The following is a 21,872-nucleotide window of genomic DNA, read 5'->3' as shown; positions in this document are numbered from 1 at the left end:
TGCTTTCATGCTCCTCTGGATTTAGAATATCGAGTTGGTAGTTATTTTCTTTCAGCATTTTAATGATGCTATTCTACTGTTTTCTACCCTTACTGGTTTTTGTTAGTAAGTCAGCTATCATCTTATTGGTGATCCTTTGAAAGTGATGATTTCTTTTCTTCAGAGTGCATTTAAGATATTCTCTTTGACTTTGGCTTTTTAACGTTTTTAGTATGATGTTCCTTAGTGTGCCTTCTTTTGCATTTATCCTCCTTGGTGGTGTTGGCAGGTCTTGAATCTGCGGATTGATGCCTTTTCAGCTTTGGAAGATCTTCAGCAATTATATCTTAAAATATTTCTTCTCCCACTATTATTTCTCCTCTCATGTTGGGACTCAGTTTACATGTAAGATCTTTCCATTATGGCTGAAATATCTCTCTGGAGAGAGAGAGAGAGAGAGAGAGAGAGAGAAAGAGAGAGAGAGAGAGAGCAGGTCTTTCCTATGCTCCCGTTTCCAGTTCAACAATCCTCTCTTACTGTATGTCCCATTTGCTGTTAAAACCAATTATTGAATTTTTAATTTCAGTTACTGTATTTTTTAACTCTAGAATTTTCATCTGATACTTTTTATAGATGGCAGTTCTTTTCTCTTTCTTGTCTTCTAGTTTTGAACATGTTTATCAAAATTATCTTAAATTGCAGGACTAATAATTCCAATATCAGAATCACCCCATGAGTTTGTCTCTGTGGTCTCCCTTCTCTCTGTCTTTCTTTGTCCTATCTTTTGGCATTTCTATTCATTTCATACTTAATTATAGATGTTGTATTTTTAAATATTATAGAAGTTCTGGCTACTTTTCTTCAACAGGAGGATTTACATTTGCTTCTATCTGGCAGCGAGAATAGGGGCAGACCACTTTAATCCAATGAGGGATTGAGCTAATTTTAGTCTAAGCTTCAGTTTTTGTAAAGTTTGTTCTATTTATAGGCAACCCTTTCTCTTAGGAAGCAGCCTTCAGGAGCCCCAATGGAGAACATAAGCATTCTCCTACTTATACTGCTCCCTCCTTGGCTGGCCCTGGCTTCCCAGTTCTGCAAGACTGCTGAAAGCATTCCTTGGCTTCTTCAACTTCATACCAATCATGCTCTTGTTTGTGTCTCACACAATCAACCCTGTAGTGCTTTCAATGGGCAAAAATTTTTTAAGGGGAAAAAGTGGTGCTAAGCAACACATTTCTCTGACTTTGCCTGGAGGACTTGCTAAGTCCCAAAGTCCAATTTATTTTGGTCTCTTTTGCTGTGTGGAACTGCCAAAAACTCAACTCAGGTTCTCTCCTCCTGAGCCACCAGTTTTTGCTCTGCTTCTCAGACTCTCTCGGTCCCAATTACTAACTCATAAAAGCCTTGAGGGAAAAGAAGTGCAGAATATGGAGTTCCTCTAATGGTTCTGCTCTGCCTTACAGGATCTTGGCCTCTCGTGTTCTGCACCCTGACAGCTCTCTTGTTTCTTAAAACAGCTTTTTAAAAAAGTATACAGCTCTTCCAGGTGCCTTTAGTAGGAAACGTGGTCAGATACAAGCTCATAGCCAGAAGTAGAAGTCTTTGAATATTTTTATTTTGCATATTGACTAATAAGTGACCTTTACACACCTAAACCGTTGTTTATTTGAAGTGTATGCTTTTTTTTCTATTTTGTTCAAACTCCTTTTTTATTTACAGGAGTATTTCATAAGTTAGTTTTCAAATATATTATTAGTTTTTTCCTTGAAGACTTCAATTAGTACTCAAAAATAGTTATTTTCTTACCCTTTTCCAGCCATTTTCCTATTTTTCCCCTCTGGTTTATTTTTATTTAAATTTAATTTTAAAATTTATCTAACTTTAATTTTGCTGCATGGAAAGTTAGGAAAAAATTTTCCCCCAATTATTTAACAACCGTTTGTTGAAGAAAACATTCTTCCCCACTGCGTTTGAATTTTACCTTTTTCAAATAGTAAATTATTATATACAGTCTGGTTTTTTTTTTTTTTGGAATTCTCATTAATCTATTATTATACCTATAATGTGCTGTTCTAATGACGGAACTTCAATAATTCATTTTACTACCTGATGCTTCAAGTACCTTCTCATTGCTCTTCTTTGTCAACCTTGTCTTGGCTGCTCAAATCAGGATGTTTTTGCCTGAGTGTCAGAAGTGATTACGATCTGGTCTAAAGCAGTAGCAGTGGGGATATAGAGCAAAGACAGAGTGAGTGGTACTGAGTATTGTCATCTATAGGGCCTGATGGACTTAACGGGTAGAGAAAAAAAATGGCATCTCACATGATTCTAAGCCTTCCGGCTTGGGAAACTAAGAAAATAGTAATGTCATTAATTAAGATCGAGAATACAAAGAAGATGATTATCACAGAGGGAGTGTCATCTGTTGCGAGAGCAGAAGCAGATGGAGCCTAGGTAATTGTAAGAGATTGCTGATACAAAATGGCTGTTTGGCTAGTAGGATAGAAATTTGACTTGGGATTATTAAAAAAAAAAAAAGTGAAATCCAGCTTGCATTAGATATCAAATGAAATTTATTGTGGTATCAATTCTAACAGATTCATGATTTTTAAGGAGCAGTCCACAGAAGCCTCTTTCATATATTCATCCACATGAAATACACTACTAGGCTGTAAACTGTGGGGAGGGGTATGGAAGGCAGACAGATCAAGGGTAGGAAATTTTTGGACAAAAAGGTTGCAAGTGAGGAATTTGAATCTAACGATAGTAAGCCTGTTGATGTGGTCAATCGTACATTCTACTTTTATAAAGAAAGAAATAAAACTGGACAGATTATTGAAAATGTCAAATAGGATTATGAAGAGTTGAAACAGCTTTATAAGCTCCATATCAAAACTAGGCAGTATTTATCTTTCTAGGTCATTTACATGATGGCCATGGTAGAACTGAGATGTCCCCTGACCCTCTGTATCTGGCTATGCTCTCTGCAGCCTAAGGCCAAAACAGTTTATAGACAAGAGCCTGGAGTTTAGTTACTAAAGAGAATGTGTAGCTTCCTGACATCTTTCAAGTGTATACATACCAACCAGTATTCTTTTTTTTTTTTTTTTTTTTTTTTTGAGATAGGGTCTTGCTCTGTCATTTAGCCTGGAATATAGTGGCATGTTTACAGCTCACTGTAGCCTCAAACTCCTGGGTTCAAGTGATCCTCCTTCCTCATCCTCCTCACAGCTAGGACTACAGGCATGTGCCACCATGCCTGGCTAATTTTTTAAATTTTTTCATAGAGACAAAGTCTCGCTATGTTGCCCAGGCTGGTTTTGAACTCTTGGGCTCAAGCAATTCTCCTACCTCAGCCTCCTAAAGTGCTGAGACTACAGGTATGAACCACTGTACCCAGCCTCAACCAATATTCTTTGACTTTACCTTAAAGAGACTTAGGAACTACCACCTTTAATTGTACATATTCTAAATATTGTTTCAGTTACATGCAAAAAATAGAGAGGAACAGGATTTTGAAGAGATCGATGTTCATGAGGTTTCTCCTGCTTCCTTTGATGCTGGTAATTTCTCCTCCTAAATTTCAACAAGATCAGAATTGTGGAATTGTGAACTTGGAAGAAATTACAAAATGGATTGGACTCTTCTACTTCATTTCCATTTAGTAAATAAAACAAATGAAAATCAGAGAAGACAAGGCTGAAGTTAGCCTGTAAATCAAAAGCAGAACTAAACCCAGAAAACCCAGGTTTCCTGACAAGTAATTTTAATACTTTCTACTATAGTGTAGAGATTAGAAAACTCATTTTAACATACTTTGTTAACTTACTGTATCACTTTGCATATTCTATCCCTACCCTACCCTCCTTTAAGATTCAGCAAAATTTTTAATGTGGAAGAATAAAAAGTGGTTTCGATACTCTCTCCAGAGTATACTATCAGAATTCTAAAAAGAGCTGACACAAAGCACTTTTATTACCAATTTTAATGTAAAGGCACCGACAGTATGCAAATAAGGCACAAAGCCAAGCTTTAGAAATGAACTAGAGAGATAATGAATTCACATGGTGCTATTTTTAAGATTAGACTTTAGTCCTATGTTCCTGTTCTTTGTTGGTGGGCAAGTCACAAGTAACTCTGACCTCAGTTTTGCTGCCATAGTAGATGCGCACCTGGATTAACAACGGACAGAATGAATTACTTAGCACGTCTCATTTTTTGGGCAGTGTCTGTTCACCCCACCCCCATCCTGTTCAACTTCAATGTCAGAAGGAAATGAAGCCACAATGTGAACAAAAAGAGCTGTAACATTTTTTGTCTCCTGCCTCCTCCCTCCCTCCTCACTGTCCTCCCTATATAGAGCTACTCCACCCCACGCTGGCTGTAGTGTGACATTCCTGCCTGCCTGAGGAAGAAATGGTGAGCAGGGGCTGTAATTGCAGACAAGTGTCACCCAGAAGCCACAAGTTTCTGTGAGCACCAGGTCTACAAACTACCCAAGGCATAGCAATGGCATTATCACTGGAAGAATTCGTCCACTCTCTTGACCCCAGGACCCTACCCAGGGTTCTAGAAATCCAGGCAGGCATCTATTTTGAAGGTAAGCACTCTTCAATACCTTTACTGGCTAGAACATTCTTGTAAAGTATACACTCTTGAAAATTGGAGGGGGGGAGTTTTAACAGCAAATATGTTGAGTTCTGGTAAAGGAAAGGCGATCACAAAAGAGAGAAAGTAATGAACTGACCAATGAATGGTCAAAAGCCAATGGTGTTGGAGAGGGGAGAAATTAGACAGGACTGTGGGATAGACAGAAATAAGAAACTGAGTGAAGCTTCTTGAGCTTTCTGTAGGCCTTGAATGGTGAACTATTTCTGCGTTTGCTTTGAAATTGGTTGCAATCAAGAATAATAAATTTAGTTATCAATATTTATGTTCTACAATATAAAAAATAAAATTGAGCTTGCTAAAACAAAAGCAACTATCAAAGGCACAGTGTTTCAGAAGAAGTATTTCCCAAACTTTTAGCTTCTAAATGTTGCTTATACCAATGTTTTTCTCACTCTGTAGTGGCCTAACTCCAAATTCCTTAAATAATGAACATTTTAATTTGAAGGTATAGAAATTATTGCTACAAGATAATTTTTAAAAAATTGATGTTGAAAACTCAGAGTTCAATTAACTTATTGAATAAGATAGTGAGTTTTGGTGTAACTTACTATGTTAATTCAGGTAAAAGAACATTAAAATCTCCAATATACAACCCAGAATCTTTACATGGTTAGTTTGAATACACAGAATACAATGAGTAATTTGTAGGTGTATTTCTGGCCTCAAGAGTGGTACAATTGAAGTAATTGTAGGATCAGATCAAGACAAAACTACCAGGAAAATAGTTTTGGTAGGCAGGCCTTTCCTGTTCATAGACAAAATAATGTATTACATATTATGTTGCAAAGTAAAAGAAAGATTAACATGTCAGCTCCAGTTTAAATATATATATACAGACACACACACACACACATATACACACACACACACACACATACTTGCAGGTGATGAATTGATATGGGCTGTTACCAGCTTAGCATACAGTTTTATTTAACTAATTTGTAAGTTGATTTTTGGAATCACACTATGTTTTGCCATGTGTAATCATATTTTCAGTGTCTCTATTTTTAAGCCAGCCCCAAATCATTTTTTGTCTCATGGTTTGTGTTTTTTAGGCTTTATTTAAAAAGTCTTTCTTTACGTCTACTTTAAAAAGATATTTTCCTATATTGTTTTTATCAACTTTACAATTTTGTATTTTGCATTTAGTTTTCAGTCTATTTGGAGGACACCTATGAATTGTACAGGGATCAAATTTTAGTTTTCTTTATACAGTTCACCTGATTTCCAGGTACCATTTGCTAAGCTGACAATCTTTCCGCCATCGATTTTTGTTGCCTCCTTTAAATCATATTATATGTTCACCTCTGTATCAGTCTGTCTCTAAAATATCTCTTCTATTCCTTTAGTGTATTTTTTTCTTAATTGCCCCCAAGCACACTATTTTTGTAACTATGGCCTTGGAATACGTGTTAATATAGAAATGATGTATAGACCAATCCCTGTTTTCAATCCTTTTTTCCTAAATTGACTTAGATATTCATAGACTTTAAAAATGTTTTTATAGATACATAATATATATACATTTTTATGGGATACATGTGATATTTTGATACAGTGTATAATGATCAAGTCAGAGTAATGGGGATATTACTCATCACCTCAAACATTTACCATTTCTTCATGTTAGGAACATTCCAATTCTACTACTCTAGTTATTTTAAAATATATAGTAAATTATTTTTAGCTATAGTCACCTTATTGTACTACCAAACACTAGATCTTATTCCTTTTAACTGTGTTTTTGTTCCCATTAATCAACCAACCCATCTCTATCCCCCTCCCACTACCCTTCCCAGCACTTGGTAGCCATCATTCTACTCTCTGTCTCCATGACAGCAGTTTTTTTGTTTGTTTGTTTGTTTTTAGCTCCCACAAATGAATGAGAACATGTGATATTTGTCTTTCCGTGCCTGGCTTATTTCACTTAACCTAATGTCCTTCTATCCATGTTGCTGCAAATGAGAGGATTTCCTTCTTTTTTATGGCTGAATAATATTCCACATTTTCTTTGTCTATTCATCTGTTGATGGACATTTCAGTTGATTTCATATTTTGGCTATTGTGAAAACATGTGAATACAGATGTCTCTTAAATATACTGATGTCTTTTCTTTTAGAAATATACCCAGCAGTGGGATTATTGAGTTGTGTGTAGTTCTATTTTTTTTTTTTTTTTTTTTTGTGAAAACTTCACACTGTTTCTCATAGTGACTGTACTGATTTACATTCCCAACATCGGGTATAAATGTTCCCTTTTCTCCACATCCTCTCCAACATCCATTATTTTTTATCTTTTTGATAAAAGCCGTTTTAACTGAAGTGAAATAACATCTCATGACTTTGTAAATAGTTTTTTATTAAATCAATTGTTTCTGTAAGAAATCTAAATGGGATCTTTATTGGATTTATTGATTTGGTAGATTAAGTTGGAAGGAATTGACGTTTTATGTTGTTTTGAGAAAGAACATAGTATGTCCTTCTGTGTGTCCAGACTGTCTTCTTCATACCTTATTATTTTACTACTATGTTGTACTTCAATTAAGAGGGGAAAAAAAGTAAATACCTTGATCATTCTCACAATGTAAACACATTCATGTAACCACCACCCTGGTCCAGAAATAGAAAATTCAAAGTATTCCAGAAGCCCTATCCTGTGCTCTTTCTCAGTCATTATCTACTATCTCCCTCAAGGGTAACCATCATCATGACTTTTGTCAAATGGAAAATTACAGTGTGTATTCTCTTCTGGTTGGTATATCTATTTAACATTGTATTTGTGAAACTAATCCATGCTGTTTTATATAGTTCATTCATTTTCAGTATGTATGTTATTCCGTTGGATGAATATACTACAGTTTATATATTAATTCTACTGCTCATAGGCATTTGGATTATTTCTGGCTTGGAGTTTCCAGTAATTTTGTCATGAAAATTCTTGTACATGTGTGCCTACATGTATATGTATTAAATAGGGCATAAAAGTAAGTGGGATTGCTATGTCATATTGTATGTGTACATTCAGCCTTGGAAGGTAATGAAAAACAAGTTTCTTAAGTAATCCAATTTACTTTCCTACAAGCGGTATATGTGTGTTCCAATGAACTCATATGCTTAGTAACACGACGTTATCCGTCTTCTTAATTTTAGTCATTCTGGCAAGAGTATAGTGGTAGCTTATGGTTTTAGTTTTCGTCTCCCAGATGACTAATAAGATTGTGCACCTTTTCATATATTTCTCGGATTTTTGGAGATACTCTTTTTTGCAGAGGTGGTTTATATCTCTTGCTCATTTTTCTGTTGAATTTTATACATTTTTGTTATTGATTTGATGAAGTTTATGTGTATATATATTTGGGACGCTCAATCTTTGTCAGTTTTCTGTGTTGCAAATTACTTTCTGAGTCTATAGCTTCATCTTTTATTTTCAAAATTGTGTCTTTTAATGGATGAAAGTTTTCCACTTTAGTGTTAGTGTAGTCAATTTGTATTTTCCTTTTTCTGTGTTGTCAACAATTTTTTTCTTTACCCTGAGTTCATGAAAATATCTATTATCTTCTAGAAATCCTATTGTTTACCCTCACCTTTAGATCTGCAGTCTACCTGGGTTTATGTTTTTGTATATGGTTTGAAGTTGAGAGCAATATTTATTTTTCTCTTCAATAGAGTCAATTGGTGCAGTGATATTTATTGAAAAGCTGCCTTTTTTCTATCATCTTACTCTGTTAAACTTACTCAGAAATAGTGTCTGTACACGACTGGGTCTTTTCCCTTTTATGCTGTTCTATTCATCTACTGCTATCCTTACATCAATTTTTTCCTGTCTTAAGTAATGTGAATATGCAATATCTAATATATATTTTCTATTAGATTATATATAATAATATGCTACAGAGCCATGGTTCTGAAACTTGGTTGTGCATTAAAAATACCTGGATTGATTTTAAAATATAAATGCCTAGGTTTCTCCTCAAGAGATAAAGATTTAATTGTGTAAAAGGTAAGGCATCACCATCAGGTTTTTGAAAATCTTCCTGATGATTATAACCCACAGTCAAATTTGATAACTGCTACTTTAGAATAAGTTCTCCTGATTTATTATTCCCTTTTAAGTTTGGCACTTTGAATTTTCACATACATTTTAAAATTAAGTTATCAACTTCCTCAAAAGTCCTCCTGGAATTTTGATTAGCTGTGCATTGGTTTGGAGAAAATTGGCATCATTTTAAATTAAGTCTTCTGCCCCACTAATCTGGCACAGCTTTCTAGTTATTTAAGGCTATTTCATTTCTGTCGATAACATTTTATAATTTTTGTGCAGATCTTGTATTTTTTTCAGATTTATTCTTAGTAATTTGATTTTTTCATGCCATTTTAAATGATATCTTTAAAATCATTCATTTTCTCTTTGTTGTACTTATCGAATTTTAAGAATATATCTTTAACTTATTTTGGATATATTATGTGTACATTTGTGTTGTCTGTGAATACTGATGGATTTTGCTTCTAGTATAATACTGAATAGAGGTAATGATAAAAAAAAGATCTCTGTATTTCATTCATGACCACTGAGAGCAATTTTCAGTAATTCGCCATTAAATATGTTTGTTTTAGGTTAAATTAGTTCTAGTTTTCTAACAGGTTTTAAAAACTTGAATATATGTTTGACATTTATCAAATATTGTCTTTGTAACTTTTATGATAATCACATGGGTTTTTTACATTAAAAAAGTGTTAAACAAGCTTTTAATTGTGGAATACAACCAATTGGGTCATATTTCACTGAATTTGGCTTACTATTTTTTGTTGTTGTTGTTGTTAGAATGTTTGTATCTCTTTTAGGGAATGATATTGGCTTATAGGTTTGATTTTTTTGTAATATCCTAGCCAGGCTTTATTATCAAGTTAGTTGAACTTATGGAACTTCTTGGTTAGTGTTTTGTTATTTTCCTAAAGATTTTATGTAACTTTGGTGTTATTTCTTATTTAAATATTTAGTAGAATTTTCAATGAAAGCCTCCTGAGCTGAGATTTCTAATATAGAAATGTTTTTAATTATCACTTCAATTTTTTAATAGTAAAGTATTTTCGTCCATGAGCATAGTTTATCTCTTATTTTAAAAAGAGAATAAAATATCCTCTACGTAATTTATCACAGTTTAAAAAATTGTCTCTATAGAGTTCTTATGTATGCTAGGCTAGTTCCTAGAATGCACACACACATACTTATATCATGTGTGTATATATATTACTATATTGAGATCATATTTTGTCTGTTTTCCCATTGGTTGTCACTAAAATGAAGAAGTGCAGTTCAATATGATTCATAATATTTATAAATTCCCTTGTTAATTCTATCAGTCTATATTTTTTTCCACTGGTTTTCTTAAATAGATATTAATATCAGAAACATCAAGTTGTGTCTCTTTCATACCACAAATGTTTTTTCTTACCTTTTTATTATAGACTAGAGCCTTCAGTATTACATCAAGCAATAGTGGAAATCTTTGTCTTTTTCCTAGTCATAAAGAAAATCATCTAAAGTTTCTTGTTAATATATTATGTACTAAATTTTGGTGTTTAACCTTTACTCAATTAAGGAAGTTCCCAACTATTCTTTGCTTTCTAGGTATTTTCATAATAAATAGGTATTGAACTTAATCAATGCTATTCCATCATTGATTAAGATAATAATGTGATTTACTTTCTTTAGTGTGTTTATGTGAGTTAACTTTAAAGATTTTTCAAATGTTGGAGGATCCTTTCATATAAATATATAAATATATATATTCATATAAATATATAATGTATAAATATATATTCATATAAATGTATAATATATGAATATATATTCATATAAATATATATTTTCATATAAATATATAATATTTGAATATATATTTTCATATAAATATATAATATATGAATATCCATATATTTTCATATAAATATATATATTTTCAAAAAACATATACTTTTTGAAATACAATGTAGGAATTTGACATTATATTTAGGATTTTTACATTTAATCATAATTAAAATGAGCCCATAGACTTATTCATTTTAGATTTTAAGATAATATTAGCTTCCGAAAATGAGTTACATAAATTTTGTTATTTCTATTTTCTGAGATAATTTTCTAAAAATAAGTTTAACAATCTTCTTAAAAATTTGTTAGAGTGCTCCTGGATGACCTACTAAACATGGAATATTTTTGGAAAGAAGCCAGAATTTGGTTTTGTTAATACTCTCTATGTCTTGTATCTTTTATTATTTCTGATTCAGTCTCATTTGTTTTCTTGTTTGTTTGTTTTCTCTCTTGCTCCTTTTCCAGCCTCCTATGTTGAATCGGCAGCCATGTTTAATACCTTGTTTGCCTCTTGATAAGTGTGTTTACATCTATAATTTTTCTCTAAGTATTTTTAAACTGTTTCCTATAAATTTTGCCATGTAGCATTTTCATTATTCCTCAGTTCTAATTATAATGTATTTTTTTTAAATCCAATAGCTATGAATTTTGCTTATTTAGTGATCAGATAAGATTTTGTTTGCTATCCTTTTGCTTTTAATTAATAATTTTATTGTATTTTGTTGGAGATGGATAGTCTTTCTTTGGAATTGATTGTGGTTTCCTTTACTTTGTGGTATGAAACATGTTCTACTTTGGAAATACTTCCTGTGTGCTCAAAAATAGTATGATTTGTTTTTTGGTATAACACCCCTCTTTATATGCCAAATAGCTTGAGTTTTTATTTGTTTTGTTCAGATCATTTCTCTCCCTGCTTAGTTTTCATATGCTTAGTCTGTCATTTACTTTATCAGTTGTACATCTATCTAGTTCACTCTTCATTTCTGTCTTTTATTTCATCAGATTTTTTTTGAGGTTCAGTTGTTCCCTGTGTTAGAGAGTTACATCTTTTTACTACATTATCATCCTTTTTCCTTGATGATTTTTTTTTCTTTAGGTTCTATTTTGTTAGACAACGTTACTACTTCAACTATCTTTTGGTATATCATTTTCTAAGCATTTGTTTCCAATATTTTGGGGTTTTATTTTTTGTTTTATGTGCAAAGAAACATATTATTTGTCCTCTTTCTGCCTTTTGTGGCAGTTCACACAATGGAGCCAGGTTCCAACCATCCTGTGGTGATGGTGACTCTGTGACACATTTTGGGGGATGGGAGGTTTGAGGGAATTTGAAAAAGGCTGATGTCAAATCATGTGAGGCTCTCTGGTATTGGATTGAATACTCCCCATTGACAACCACGGTGGTAATAGGGAGAATGTTCTTCTCAAGAACATGTTGCTCAAGCATTTATTATTTTAAGAGCCCTATTGATGTTAAGCATTTATGCCCTATTGATGTGAAGCACAGAATTGTGGGTTATAAACTCAGGACTCTGCCTCCTGGATAAATTATAAATGAGAGGTGATTCCATGGTCAACTTAAAACATTGAACATTTGTCCTCTGTTACCAAAAATGGGTTTTATCATAACCCTGAGGTAGGATGTGAAGATTAATTGAACCATGGTATATAAAGAATTTAGCAAAATGACTGGCCCAGAGTAATCTTCCAGTAAATCGTAACTATTATTATTTATTACCTTAATGCTGGCATATTGTAAAGAAACTGGGTAATTATTTCAAAAATTAAAACAAAACTGATTTGAATTTGTCTACTGCGACATACACCAACATAAATTAAATATGAAGAAAAATAGTAAAAAGTAAAACAATAACAATGAAACCAATTAAAGAAACCACATAAAAATGTGAAACTGAAACTTTAAAAAGTGAAAAAATTAAATTTATAAAATAAAAAACTTCCTTATTCCAAAAAAAAAAAAACCCAAAATACATAAATGTGGAAGAAAGACTAACTCTACACTAGGGGAATATTTACGTAATATAGAGCAGACAGACTATAAATATCCTAAATGTATAAGGAATTACTAACAATAAACAAAAGTAAATATAAAGATGTAAAAGGTAGTTCACATAACACACTAATATTTAAAAATTCAAATTTGCTATCAAAAATGCAATGAAACAATAAATCATTATTTCTTTTTCAGGTCACAGGTATTAAAAGATTCACAAAAGTCATTGTAGGCATGAATGTGTGAAAAGGAGCCAAGGCACACTTGGTAAAGTGTAAACAGTTACAGACTTTCTAGGTTGCAACTGGGTAATATGTATCTACAGAGAAAAATGTTTATAAACATCCAACCTTTAGAAATTAATTTTAAATATAATTACAAAAAGCAAAATAATGATTATATTACAATGCTCATAGAAGCATGTTTTATAGAAAAACATTAAGCAAGCCTAGAATGAAATAGCTTACATACATTCTAATAATGCAATATCAGGCATTGTCAAGGGTCTAGAATTATAGTTGGGAAAAAAAGTAAAGCCCTCCCCTCTTGGAGCTTATATTCTAGTGAATTGGACAAATGACAAACCAATGATAGATTTAGCATATATACAAGTGTCATGAAGCACCGACTGGAGAGTAAAGCAAGGTGAGGTGAAAGGTGATCTTTTGATAGGGTGACCAGGGCAGATTATCTCTGATGAGATGAAATTTGAGCAGGGACCTGAATAAACTGAGAAAATAAACCTTGCCCACATCTGGAAGAATTCCCTGCTGAGGACAGAACAAGTGCAAACTACTGAAGAGCTTGCTTTGTCTGAATAAGAAACAAGGAGCAGCCAAGTGGTGCTGAAGGCTAGGACTTGGGGGAAGGCTGGTAGGAGAAAGACTGAGGTGTGGGCAGGCCCAGACCTTGTAGGCCTTGAAGGCTAGAGTAACACTGAATGTGGTGCACAGTGGGGCTGGGAAACAGGTAGGACCCGTAAGATAATGTGGTCAGGGAAGGCCACTCTGAAGAAATGATTTTGGAGCAGAGACTTGAATATTGAGAAGGAATCAGCCAAGGAAAGATCTAGGTTCTGGAGTGTTCCAGAGTGAACAGACAGTGCAGACCTCTGGGGACTAAAAGGAGCTTCGTCTGTTTGAGGAAGAGAAAACATATCCCTGTACCTTGAGCATGTATAAAGCAGGGAGAAGATCATATGAGAAGAAGTTTAAGGAGTGGGCAAGAGCATTTCAAGGAGTTTGGGTTTTATGAGATGCTAATGACCAGTTTGAGGCAGCAGCCTGACAAGACCTGTTTGCCATTTGAGGAAGATCATTGGCTACTTTGGGGAGAACAGGCAATAGGTAGGCAAAAGTGGAATGACATATTAGGAGACTGCAATAATCTAGAGGAGAGGTGATGGTGCCTTGATTTAGTGTGAAGAGAAAGGAACAGCTCAAGAGATGCTTTGGAGGTAGAAATGTCAGAACTTTCTTTTTCTTTTCTTTTCTTTTTTTTCTTTTTAAGATGGAGTCTGTCTATCACACAGGCTGGAGTGTAGTGGCGCAATCTCAGCTCACTGCAACCTCTGCCTCCCAGATTCAAGCAATTCTCCTGTCTCAGCCTTGCGACTAGCTGGGACTACAGGTGCCTGCCACTAGGCCTGGCTAATTATTATTTTGTATTTTTAGTAGGGACGGGGTTTCACTATATTGATCAGGCTGGTCTTGAACTCCTAACCTGGAGGGATCCATCTACCTTGGCCTCCCAAACTGCTGGGAATGCAGGTGTGAGCCACCGCGCCCGGCTGTCAGGATTTTCCAATGGATTTGAAATTGAGGTGAGAACATAAAAAGACTAAAGGATGAATTCAAGATTTTGACTTTAACCACTGGGTAAATGTTTGTGTATTTGAAAGAGTCATGAAGACCAGGGGAAGATGAGGTTTTAGTGAGAAAAACAGAAGTTCTGTTTTGGACATATTAAATATAAATATATATTACTCAGCCAAGTGGATATTTCAAGTTAGGCAATTAAAAATCCGGTTTGGGCACAGAGGATGCTTGTGGTTGGAATGCCCCATCCATTACTTAATTGATCAGGACTTTATTTGATCAAAAACCTCATCAATTTAAAAAAAGAGGATGCAGCTTTCCATATGTGTATTTCTCTATTGATATTCATATTCGTTCCAAAGCATACATAGTAATACAATTATAAAAAAGATAAAATTGATAATATCTTATACAATTTTAATTTTTGTTAATAATATACACTGTTTTTCTCACAAAAGCTATTAACTCTATTGTAACAATTAACTAGTTTTAAAATTAATATATAATAATTGTACATATTTATGGGGTATACTTAATATTTTGATTCATGCATACAATGTGATCAAATTAGGATAGTTAGGATACCGTTCACCTTAAACATTGATCATTTCTTTGTGTTGGGAGTATTCCAAATTTTTTCTTACTGTTATTTTGAAATAGACAATAAGTTATTATTCACTATAGTCACCCTACTGTGCTACTGAACACTAGGCTTCATTCCTTCTATCTAACTGTATTTTTGTATCCATTAACCAACCTCACTTCACCCCCTTCTCCTCTCTATGTTTTCTAGCCTTTGGTAACCACCATTCTACTCTCTTCCCTCCATGAGATCAATATTTTTAGCTGCCATACATGAATGAGAATAAAACATATTAACTATTAATCTATTTTTAGTGGAAGTCATATTATTGAAAATGTTACATATTTTTATTGCTGAATATTGTTTTGGAAAAGGCTGATTAGCTTGTGACACAGTGATTCAAATGGTTCTAATTAATTTATTTTAGTTTTTGTTTTGAATGACAGGTATTGAAGATACCTCATCAAGGTCCAATATACATTATATGTAATCTACTCATAGAGCAGGTTTTTCATTAATATTTGTGGCTATCACTCTATATGTGAAATTATCTTTATAAATTTCATATTATGAAATAATCTTCCTAAATCTGATTTTGGCAGTTTCGTTAGATAGCAATTGTACACAGACAACGACAAGATTGTGCTAATAGAAGACGTGTCACTCTGTCATTTTCTTCTTGATAGGGCCTGCAATCTTCAATTCTCAAATATCTGTGTTGGCATCTTGTGACGTTATGTCTATTTTGTGAGAGTGAGTATAGATAAAATTAGATTATAACAATTCTTAAATCAACTTAACTTCAACTGCATTATGTTGTAGTATATTGAAAGTAAATGAGTGAAATAAAACATTTCTTTTAACTCATTTTTTGAAATTCCCAATCTGTCTCAGTATGTGACTTACCATACATGTCATATGACTATCTGATGCAAAGATAAATTAGGATTTTTAATATCAAATACTAGCAACTTTGAAATTAAGTAATAGTAAATCTTTCTGTTAAATATTAGTATAGTTTAGTTTTCTTATTTCTTTTATGTAGAAATGAATACGAAGTTCTAATATTTTCTACTTTAACCTCACATCTTGTAATACTCTATGGAATATGTGGCCCAATTTAGAGATCCCTGCAAGGAGCTAACACAATTGCTGTCATGAGTCCCTCTCAGATTAAAACTCTGGGTAATTATATATGACCTATGTCACAGATAAATTGACTTGTGCTATCTTGTCCTCTTCAGTTCTTTAAGCGAGCAGTTTATAACCAAAGAACAAATTTGAGGAAAAAAATGGTGTTCATCTATTCCACTTTTCCACCTCTTTTGAGTACATGGTATGCTTGTACTTCCCAACCCTTTTGTGGTCACATGATCACATGACTTGTACTGGTGAATGTACTGAGAACAAAAATAATATGCATAATTTGGCACAGATGCTTTAAGAACCAGTTCATAATTAAACATATTTCATCATGGTAGACTATGTCAAAATGAAATCTTCAATAGCCTGTGTTGCTAAGTGACTGCAATTAGCAGAGATCATGTCCTCACCCACCTGTATTGGACATGTAGTGAAATAAGAAATACACTTTATTGTTTAATCTCTAAGATTTTGAGGTTGTTATCTTAATATAAGCTACACTTCTCTCACTGATACAATAAACTATTTTTATTATGACTGGAACTGAAGTTATTATCAATTTCAAAAAATTAGAAACTAAGCATATTTTAAAGAGAGTCATATAATGTCAGGGAAGTTACTTGGGTAATAATGCTACCACATGTTCATAAGAAAGTGATTTTATCACTCTATTCAGGAAGCATCTGTTGCTTCTTTAACTACTCTTCATATTGCAAACATTACCATTTACCACTGTTGACTTTGTACATGCACCCATTTTGGTGTTGATTTAAAAATTTGGCAAAAAACAAAATTGGTTTGCATTATGAACTTTTTTGATGAGTTGGATATTAATTTTTTTTTTTTTTTGCTTTAGAAAAACACATGTGCATGGTTGGTAATTTTATAAATGCAAAAATGCAAAATTACCCATAATGCCACCTAACAGAGAGAAATATGGTTAACATTTTGATGTATTCTCTTGTAATTTTTATAAAAATATGAATTAACTTTCAAGAAAAGAAAATTGATGCCCAAATCCCTTTTCCCCGTGCTTTATAGGGAACCTCATCATTTCCCACAACTTCCATTTATCCCCTTAGTTCAAGCCATCATAATTTACTGCTAGGATTATCAAAATCTCCTAAATGCTCTTCTTTCTTTCATGTCTAAAATCTATTCTCAACATAGCATCTATAGTCATGGATGTCAGATTGTGTCACTCCTCTGTTAAAAACCCTCTATTTTTTCTCAAAATAAAAACCTTATATGGGTAATAAGGCTCTACATTGTCTCTATGTTGCATTATTTATCTGAGTTTGTTGCTTATTAATCTGCTTCTCCTCCTAGCCACACTAGCCACTTCACTGTTCCTCAAATTTGGAGATATTCTCCTGCCTTAAAGCTTTGTTCACACTCTTCATCTGGAAAATTCTTCTTCAGGATATTGACTTGACTAACTCCCTTCTCTATGAGGTTTACCCCAGCTACCTCTTTATTCTTGCAATTTTTCTAATCCCCTTTCCCTGGATTCCCTGTCTTCTATATTCTGGTCTTCATTTTCTTCTGTACTGAAGCACCTGGCTCTTTCTTATGTGTAAGTTATGTATAGCATGTTTTTATGTCTTTCCTTATTAGATTTTTCTTACAGTTTTATCGAGGTATAATTTATATACCACAAAATTCAACCACTATAAGTATACAACTGAATGGTTTTAAGTAAATTGATAGAGTTGTATAATCATCATCAATTTAAGATCATTTTCATCATCTTAAAGAATTAGCCTGGGTTCTTTGCCATTAATCTCTATGGGCATTTCCATCTCCAGGCAACCACTGATCTGCTTTCTTTCTATAAATTTGCCTTCTATAGACATTTCATATAAAGTAAGTCATACAATATGCAGGTTTTTTTTAAATCTGGCTTCTCTCACTTAGTATGTGTTTGTGGTTCATCTATATTGTATCATACATCAGTATTTTGTTCCTTTTTATTGGTAAAGAGTATTTTATTGTTTGGATATACCACATTTTGTTTATCTAACACCAGTTGATGGACACTCAGATTGTTTCATGATTGGAAGTATTATGAATAATATGTCATTTTACATTTCTACTATTAATGTATAAGGATCTCAGTTTCTCAATATCCACACTAAGACTTGGTATTTTCTCCTTTTACAGCCAGTGGTATCTCATTGTAGTTTTAATTTGTATTTCCTTAATGACAACTAATGTTGAGCACTTTTTCTTATGCTTATTAGCAGTTTATTTGTCGTCTTTGATCAAATGTCTCTTCGAATCATTCACCCATTTTTAATTGCATTGTCTTCCTTTTATTGAGTTATAAGAATTCTTTTTGTATTCTGGATATCTGATTTGCAAATATATTAGATATACAATTTGCACTTATTTTCTTTCCTTGGTGGCTTGTGGTTTCATTTTGTTTATATTGCCTTTTGAAGCAAAAAGTTTTACATTTTGATGAAATCCAATTTATTTTGGGGGGGGTTGGGGGGCATGATTTTGGTATCACATTACCTAACCTAAGAGCACAAAACTTTTCTCCTCTGTTTTTCTGTTGGGGGTGCCCAAGATGACCCTCACTAACTCTCTAGAAGGACTCGAACTACATAAGCTATTACACTCATGGTTATGGTTTATTACAGGGAAAAGACAGTCAACAAAGGAAAACGGCAGTATAGGGCAGAGTTCAGGAGAAACCAAACATGAGCTGTCAGTTATCCTCTCCCAGTGGAGATATATGGACAGTGCTTAATTCTCTTAATGATGATGCATGACAACATCTACAAAGTAGTTCCAACCAGAGAACTTCATCTGTACTTTCATGTCCAAGGATTTTTGTGTGGAAAGTCTCATAAACATGGAGTGCCCACGGGACTGACCTCAGCTACTCAGTCTTCAGCCCCTACAAAGGTCAGACTTATACAGTGTGGTCCAGAACCCCAAGTGAACAAAAACAGGAATTTATCAGAAGTCACGTTGTTAGCATAAACTTTCCGGTGTGGCCCAATGTTCCAGATACACAAAAACACTTTTATGCTCCAAGGACTGTCAAGAGCTAATTCTTTCTTTGGAATATATGGGGGTTGAGTACTCCAAGTCCATGGAGTTAACCCTTTGCTACATGGTTTTATTTTGAGAGAGTTTTATCTCTTATCTTTGGGTCTATAATCCATTTTGAGTTAGCCTGAATTTTCTTCATCTATAAATCCAACTGATGGAAAAACTAACCCAACTATGAATCCGTTTACAAAGCATGCTGGGAATGACTCAGGAAGAAAAGGCTATCTCTAATTGGGAGAAGTGACGGAGTTAACCAAAGAAATATCTGGGTGGATGGTGTTTCAAGTTGAGGGAAACATCTTTAGCAAAACCTTATGGTAGGAAGGTGTTGGGATGTTATAGGAAAAGTGAGAAACCAATGAGCCTGGAAGGAGGGGGAGAGTGATCAGAAATGATATGAGAGACGAAATGTTGGAGAAGCACATATGGCTCTTTTGGACACTGTAATGTTCAATGGGGAAGCTGTAGATACCAAAGTAAATCAGCCAAAACCACCTAATCCAGTGGTAGAACTCTTTTCTTAACTATGAATTTAGAGAGCATCAGCCACTTATTTTTACTGTTTATTAAAAAGAAAAATGTTGATGAAGCCATACACACATTTGGAAAAGTCAAAGCATAGTTGTGTTTAACTCAGCCCAAAAGTATGATACTCCAAAGTGTTTCTTGTAACAATTTGTGAATGCCAAGAAGTTGTCATTTCCCTCTTCAGAGTTAAGATTTTTAAGTACTGTATTTTGCATGTATTAAACGTTAACTATTTCTTGTTTCTGCAAAAAAAATGTTAAAATCTTGGAAATTATTCCCTAATACTGTTTGTCTCCCTTCGTTTCCTCCTTCTTTTCTTTCTTCTTCTTTCCCTCTTTAGTTTCTTCTAGAAAATGAATAAAGCAAGATCTTTACCCTTAAAAATTCCAATGACTAATGAAAGTAGATAGTTGTTTTTTTATTTTTTATCAGTATTAATAATACAATGTGAAAGGTGCTCTGTCATAAACTGTTTGAGAACACTGGGGAGAGTATAACTCACCACTCAGAAAAGTCAGAGAAAGCTTAACAAGAAGTGGTGATAATTTTGCTAGGACTTGAAGCCCAAATAGAAGATAACCTGGTAACTAAGAAACTTTCAGAATGAGAGAAAATTGTTTAGAAGGTTATGCAAGTTTTAAAGTTCAAAAGGGGGTTCAAAAACTTCTCAGGGAATAGTAGAAAATCAGGTCATTTATGGTCATATTTTAAATGGCCCTTGAATAATAATGAGGATTTTGAATTTTTAATCAATGGGCAACTACAAAAATACATTATTTCTATAATATATGTTACAGACTGAATGTATTCTCTTCCACTCCAATTTATATGTTGAAACCCTAGTGTGACTACATTAGGAGATGGGGTCTCTAAGGAAATGATTAGGTTAAAGGAGGTAACACAGGTGAGGCCCTGATCTGATAGGATTAGTGTCCTTATAAGAAGAGACACAGAAAATTCTCTGTAAACATGCACACATGCATGTGCACACACACACAGACACACACACACAGCCAATGAGGAAAAGCCATGTGAGGTCACGTGAGCACAGACAGAAGGCAGCCAGTATGCATGCCAAGAAGAGAGGCCTCACCAGAAACTGAACCAATGAGAACCTTGATCTTGGACTTCTGGTCTCCAAAATTATGAGAAAATAAATTCCTGTTATTTAAACTACCTAGTCTATGGTATTTTGTTATGGCAGCACAAGGCAAAAAATCATCTCAGATGAGTATGTTAGACATCCACTGTAGTAGACGTTTACTAGAAGGGTATGAGAAAGAGATAATAGCAAGGAGTTAATAGCAGCTGTGGAGACAGAAACCATGTTCCCTTTGGGTAGAATATTCTGAACTTGACAGTTTATGAAAGGCAGTGAGCAAGAGGGGGAGTTGAAGAGTCTAGACTAGTAGTATGGCAGATGATAAAAACATTACTTGAAAGAGTAACTAAAAGAGGGGGTGCATAATTCAGTTGTATTCCAATGAGTTTGAGGCCTTTATATGACATTCACATGCAAATGAACCTTAGCTGAAAATGCTCATCTAAAGTAAAAGGAATGTAGAGTTGTCAGGGCTGACATTGTGGATTTGTAAATGAGTGAAAGAAGTCTTGTGACTTTACGAATTGTCCCATTGTCCATGTGCCACATCAGAAGAAATACTTGGGTCCCAAAGAACACTGACATGGGAGGTGTGGATAAAGTGCAGCCTGTAACACAAAACGAACAAACCAAACAATCGGTCTCTGTGTTGGAAGAGAGGCAGCAGAGAGTAGGGTAGTTTGTTGATGAAAAGAAATGGCAGAGAGCACCAGATAGAGAGAATGTCAGGAATAAATGTTTGGTTTTAGCAGGTGATTTGTAGTAAGGTATTAATGATAATTAAAGCTGTATATATTGAAGGCTTACTATGGGCCAGGCAGTGTGCCATTGTCTTTGTTAATATACATTTGGGTGTGTAAGCACATATTTTTTATATATATATAAATATATATATATATATATAAAACACAGATGCTCCTCAATTTATGATGGTGTTACGTCCTGTAACGGTAAACTGAAAATATTGTAAACTGAAAATATCATAAATCAAACCTGCACTGAACACACCTAACCTACTAAACATTATAACTTAGCCTAGCCTACCTTAAATGTGCTCAGAACCCTCATATTAGCTTACAGTTGGGCAAAATAATTGAGCAC

At 33.8% G+C, this 21,872-nt stretch overlaps 1 protein-coding gene across 2 annotated transcripts in view; it reads left to right on the top strand.

The window, feature by feature from the left end:
• The window catches only part of THEMIS (thymocyte selection associated), a 220,568-nt gene that overhangs the window by 13,396 nt on the left and 185,300 nt on the right, over positions 1 to 21,872 (top strand). Inside the window, exon 1 of one of the 2 annotated variants that reach the window (XM_025383067.1) lies at positions 4,241 to 4,579. The exons of the other annotated variant lie outside the window; for it this stretch is intronic. Coding sequence (XP_025238852.1) covers positions 4,489 to 4,579 — 91 coding nt within the window. The 5' untranslated portion in view covers positions 4,241 to 4,488. Of the gene's footprint in view, positions 1 to 4,240; positions 4,580 to 21,872 lie in introns of those variants that run through there. 2 annotated transcript variants of the gene reach the window in all.

The sequence above is a fragment of the Theropithecus gelada genome, chromosome 4 (assembly GCF_003255815.1).
Source record: "Theropithecus gelada isolate Dixy chromosome 4, Tgel_1.0, whole genome shotgun sequence".
Classification (NCBI taxonomy): domain Eukaryota; kingdom Metazoa; phylum Chordata; class Mammalia; order Primates; family Cercopithecidae; genus Theropithecus; species Theropithecus gelada.
Note: the sequence above shows the minus strand (reverse complement) of the source record. Positions and strands in the feature narration are given on the sequence as shown.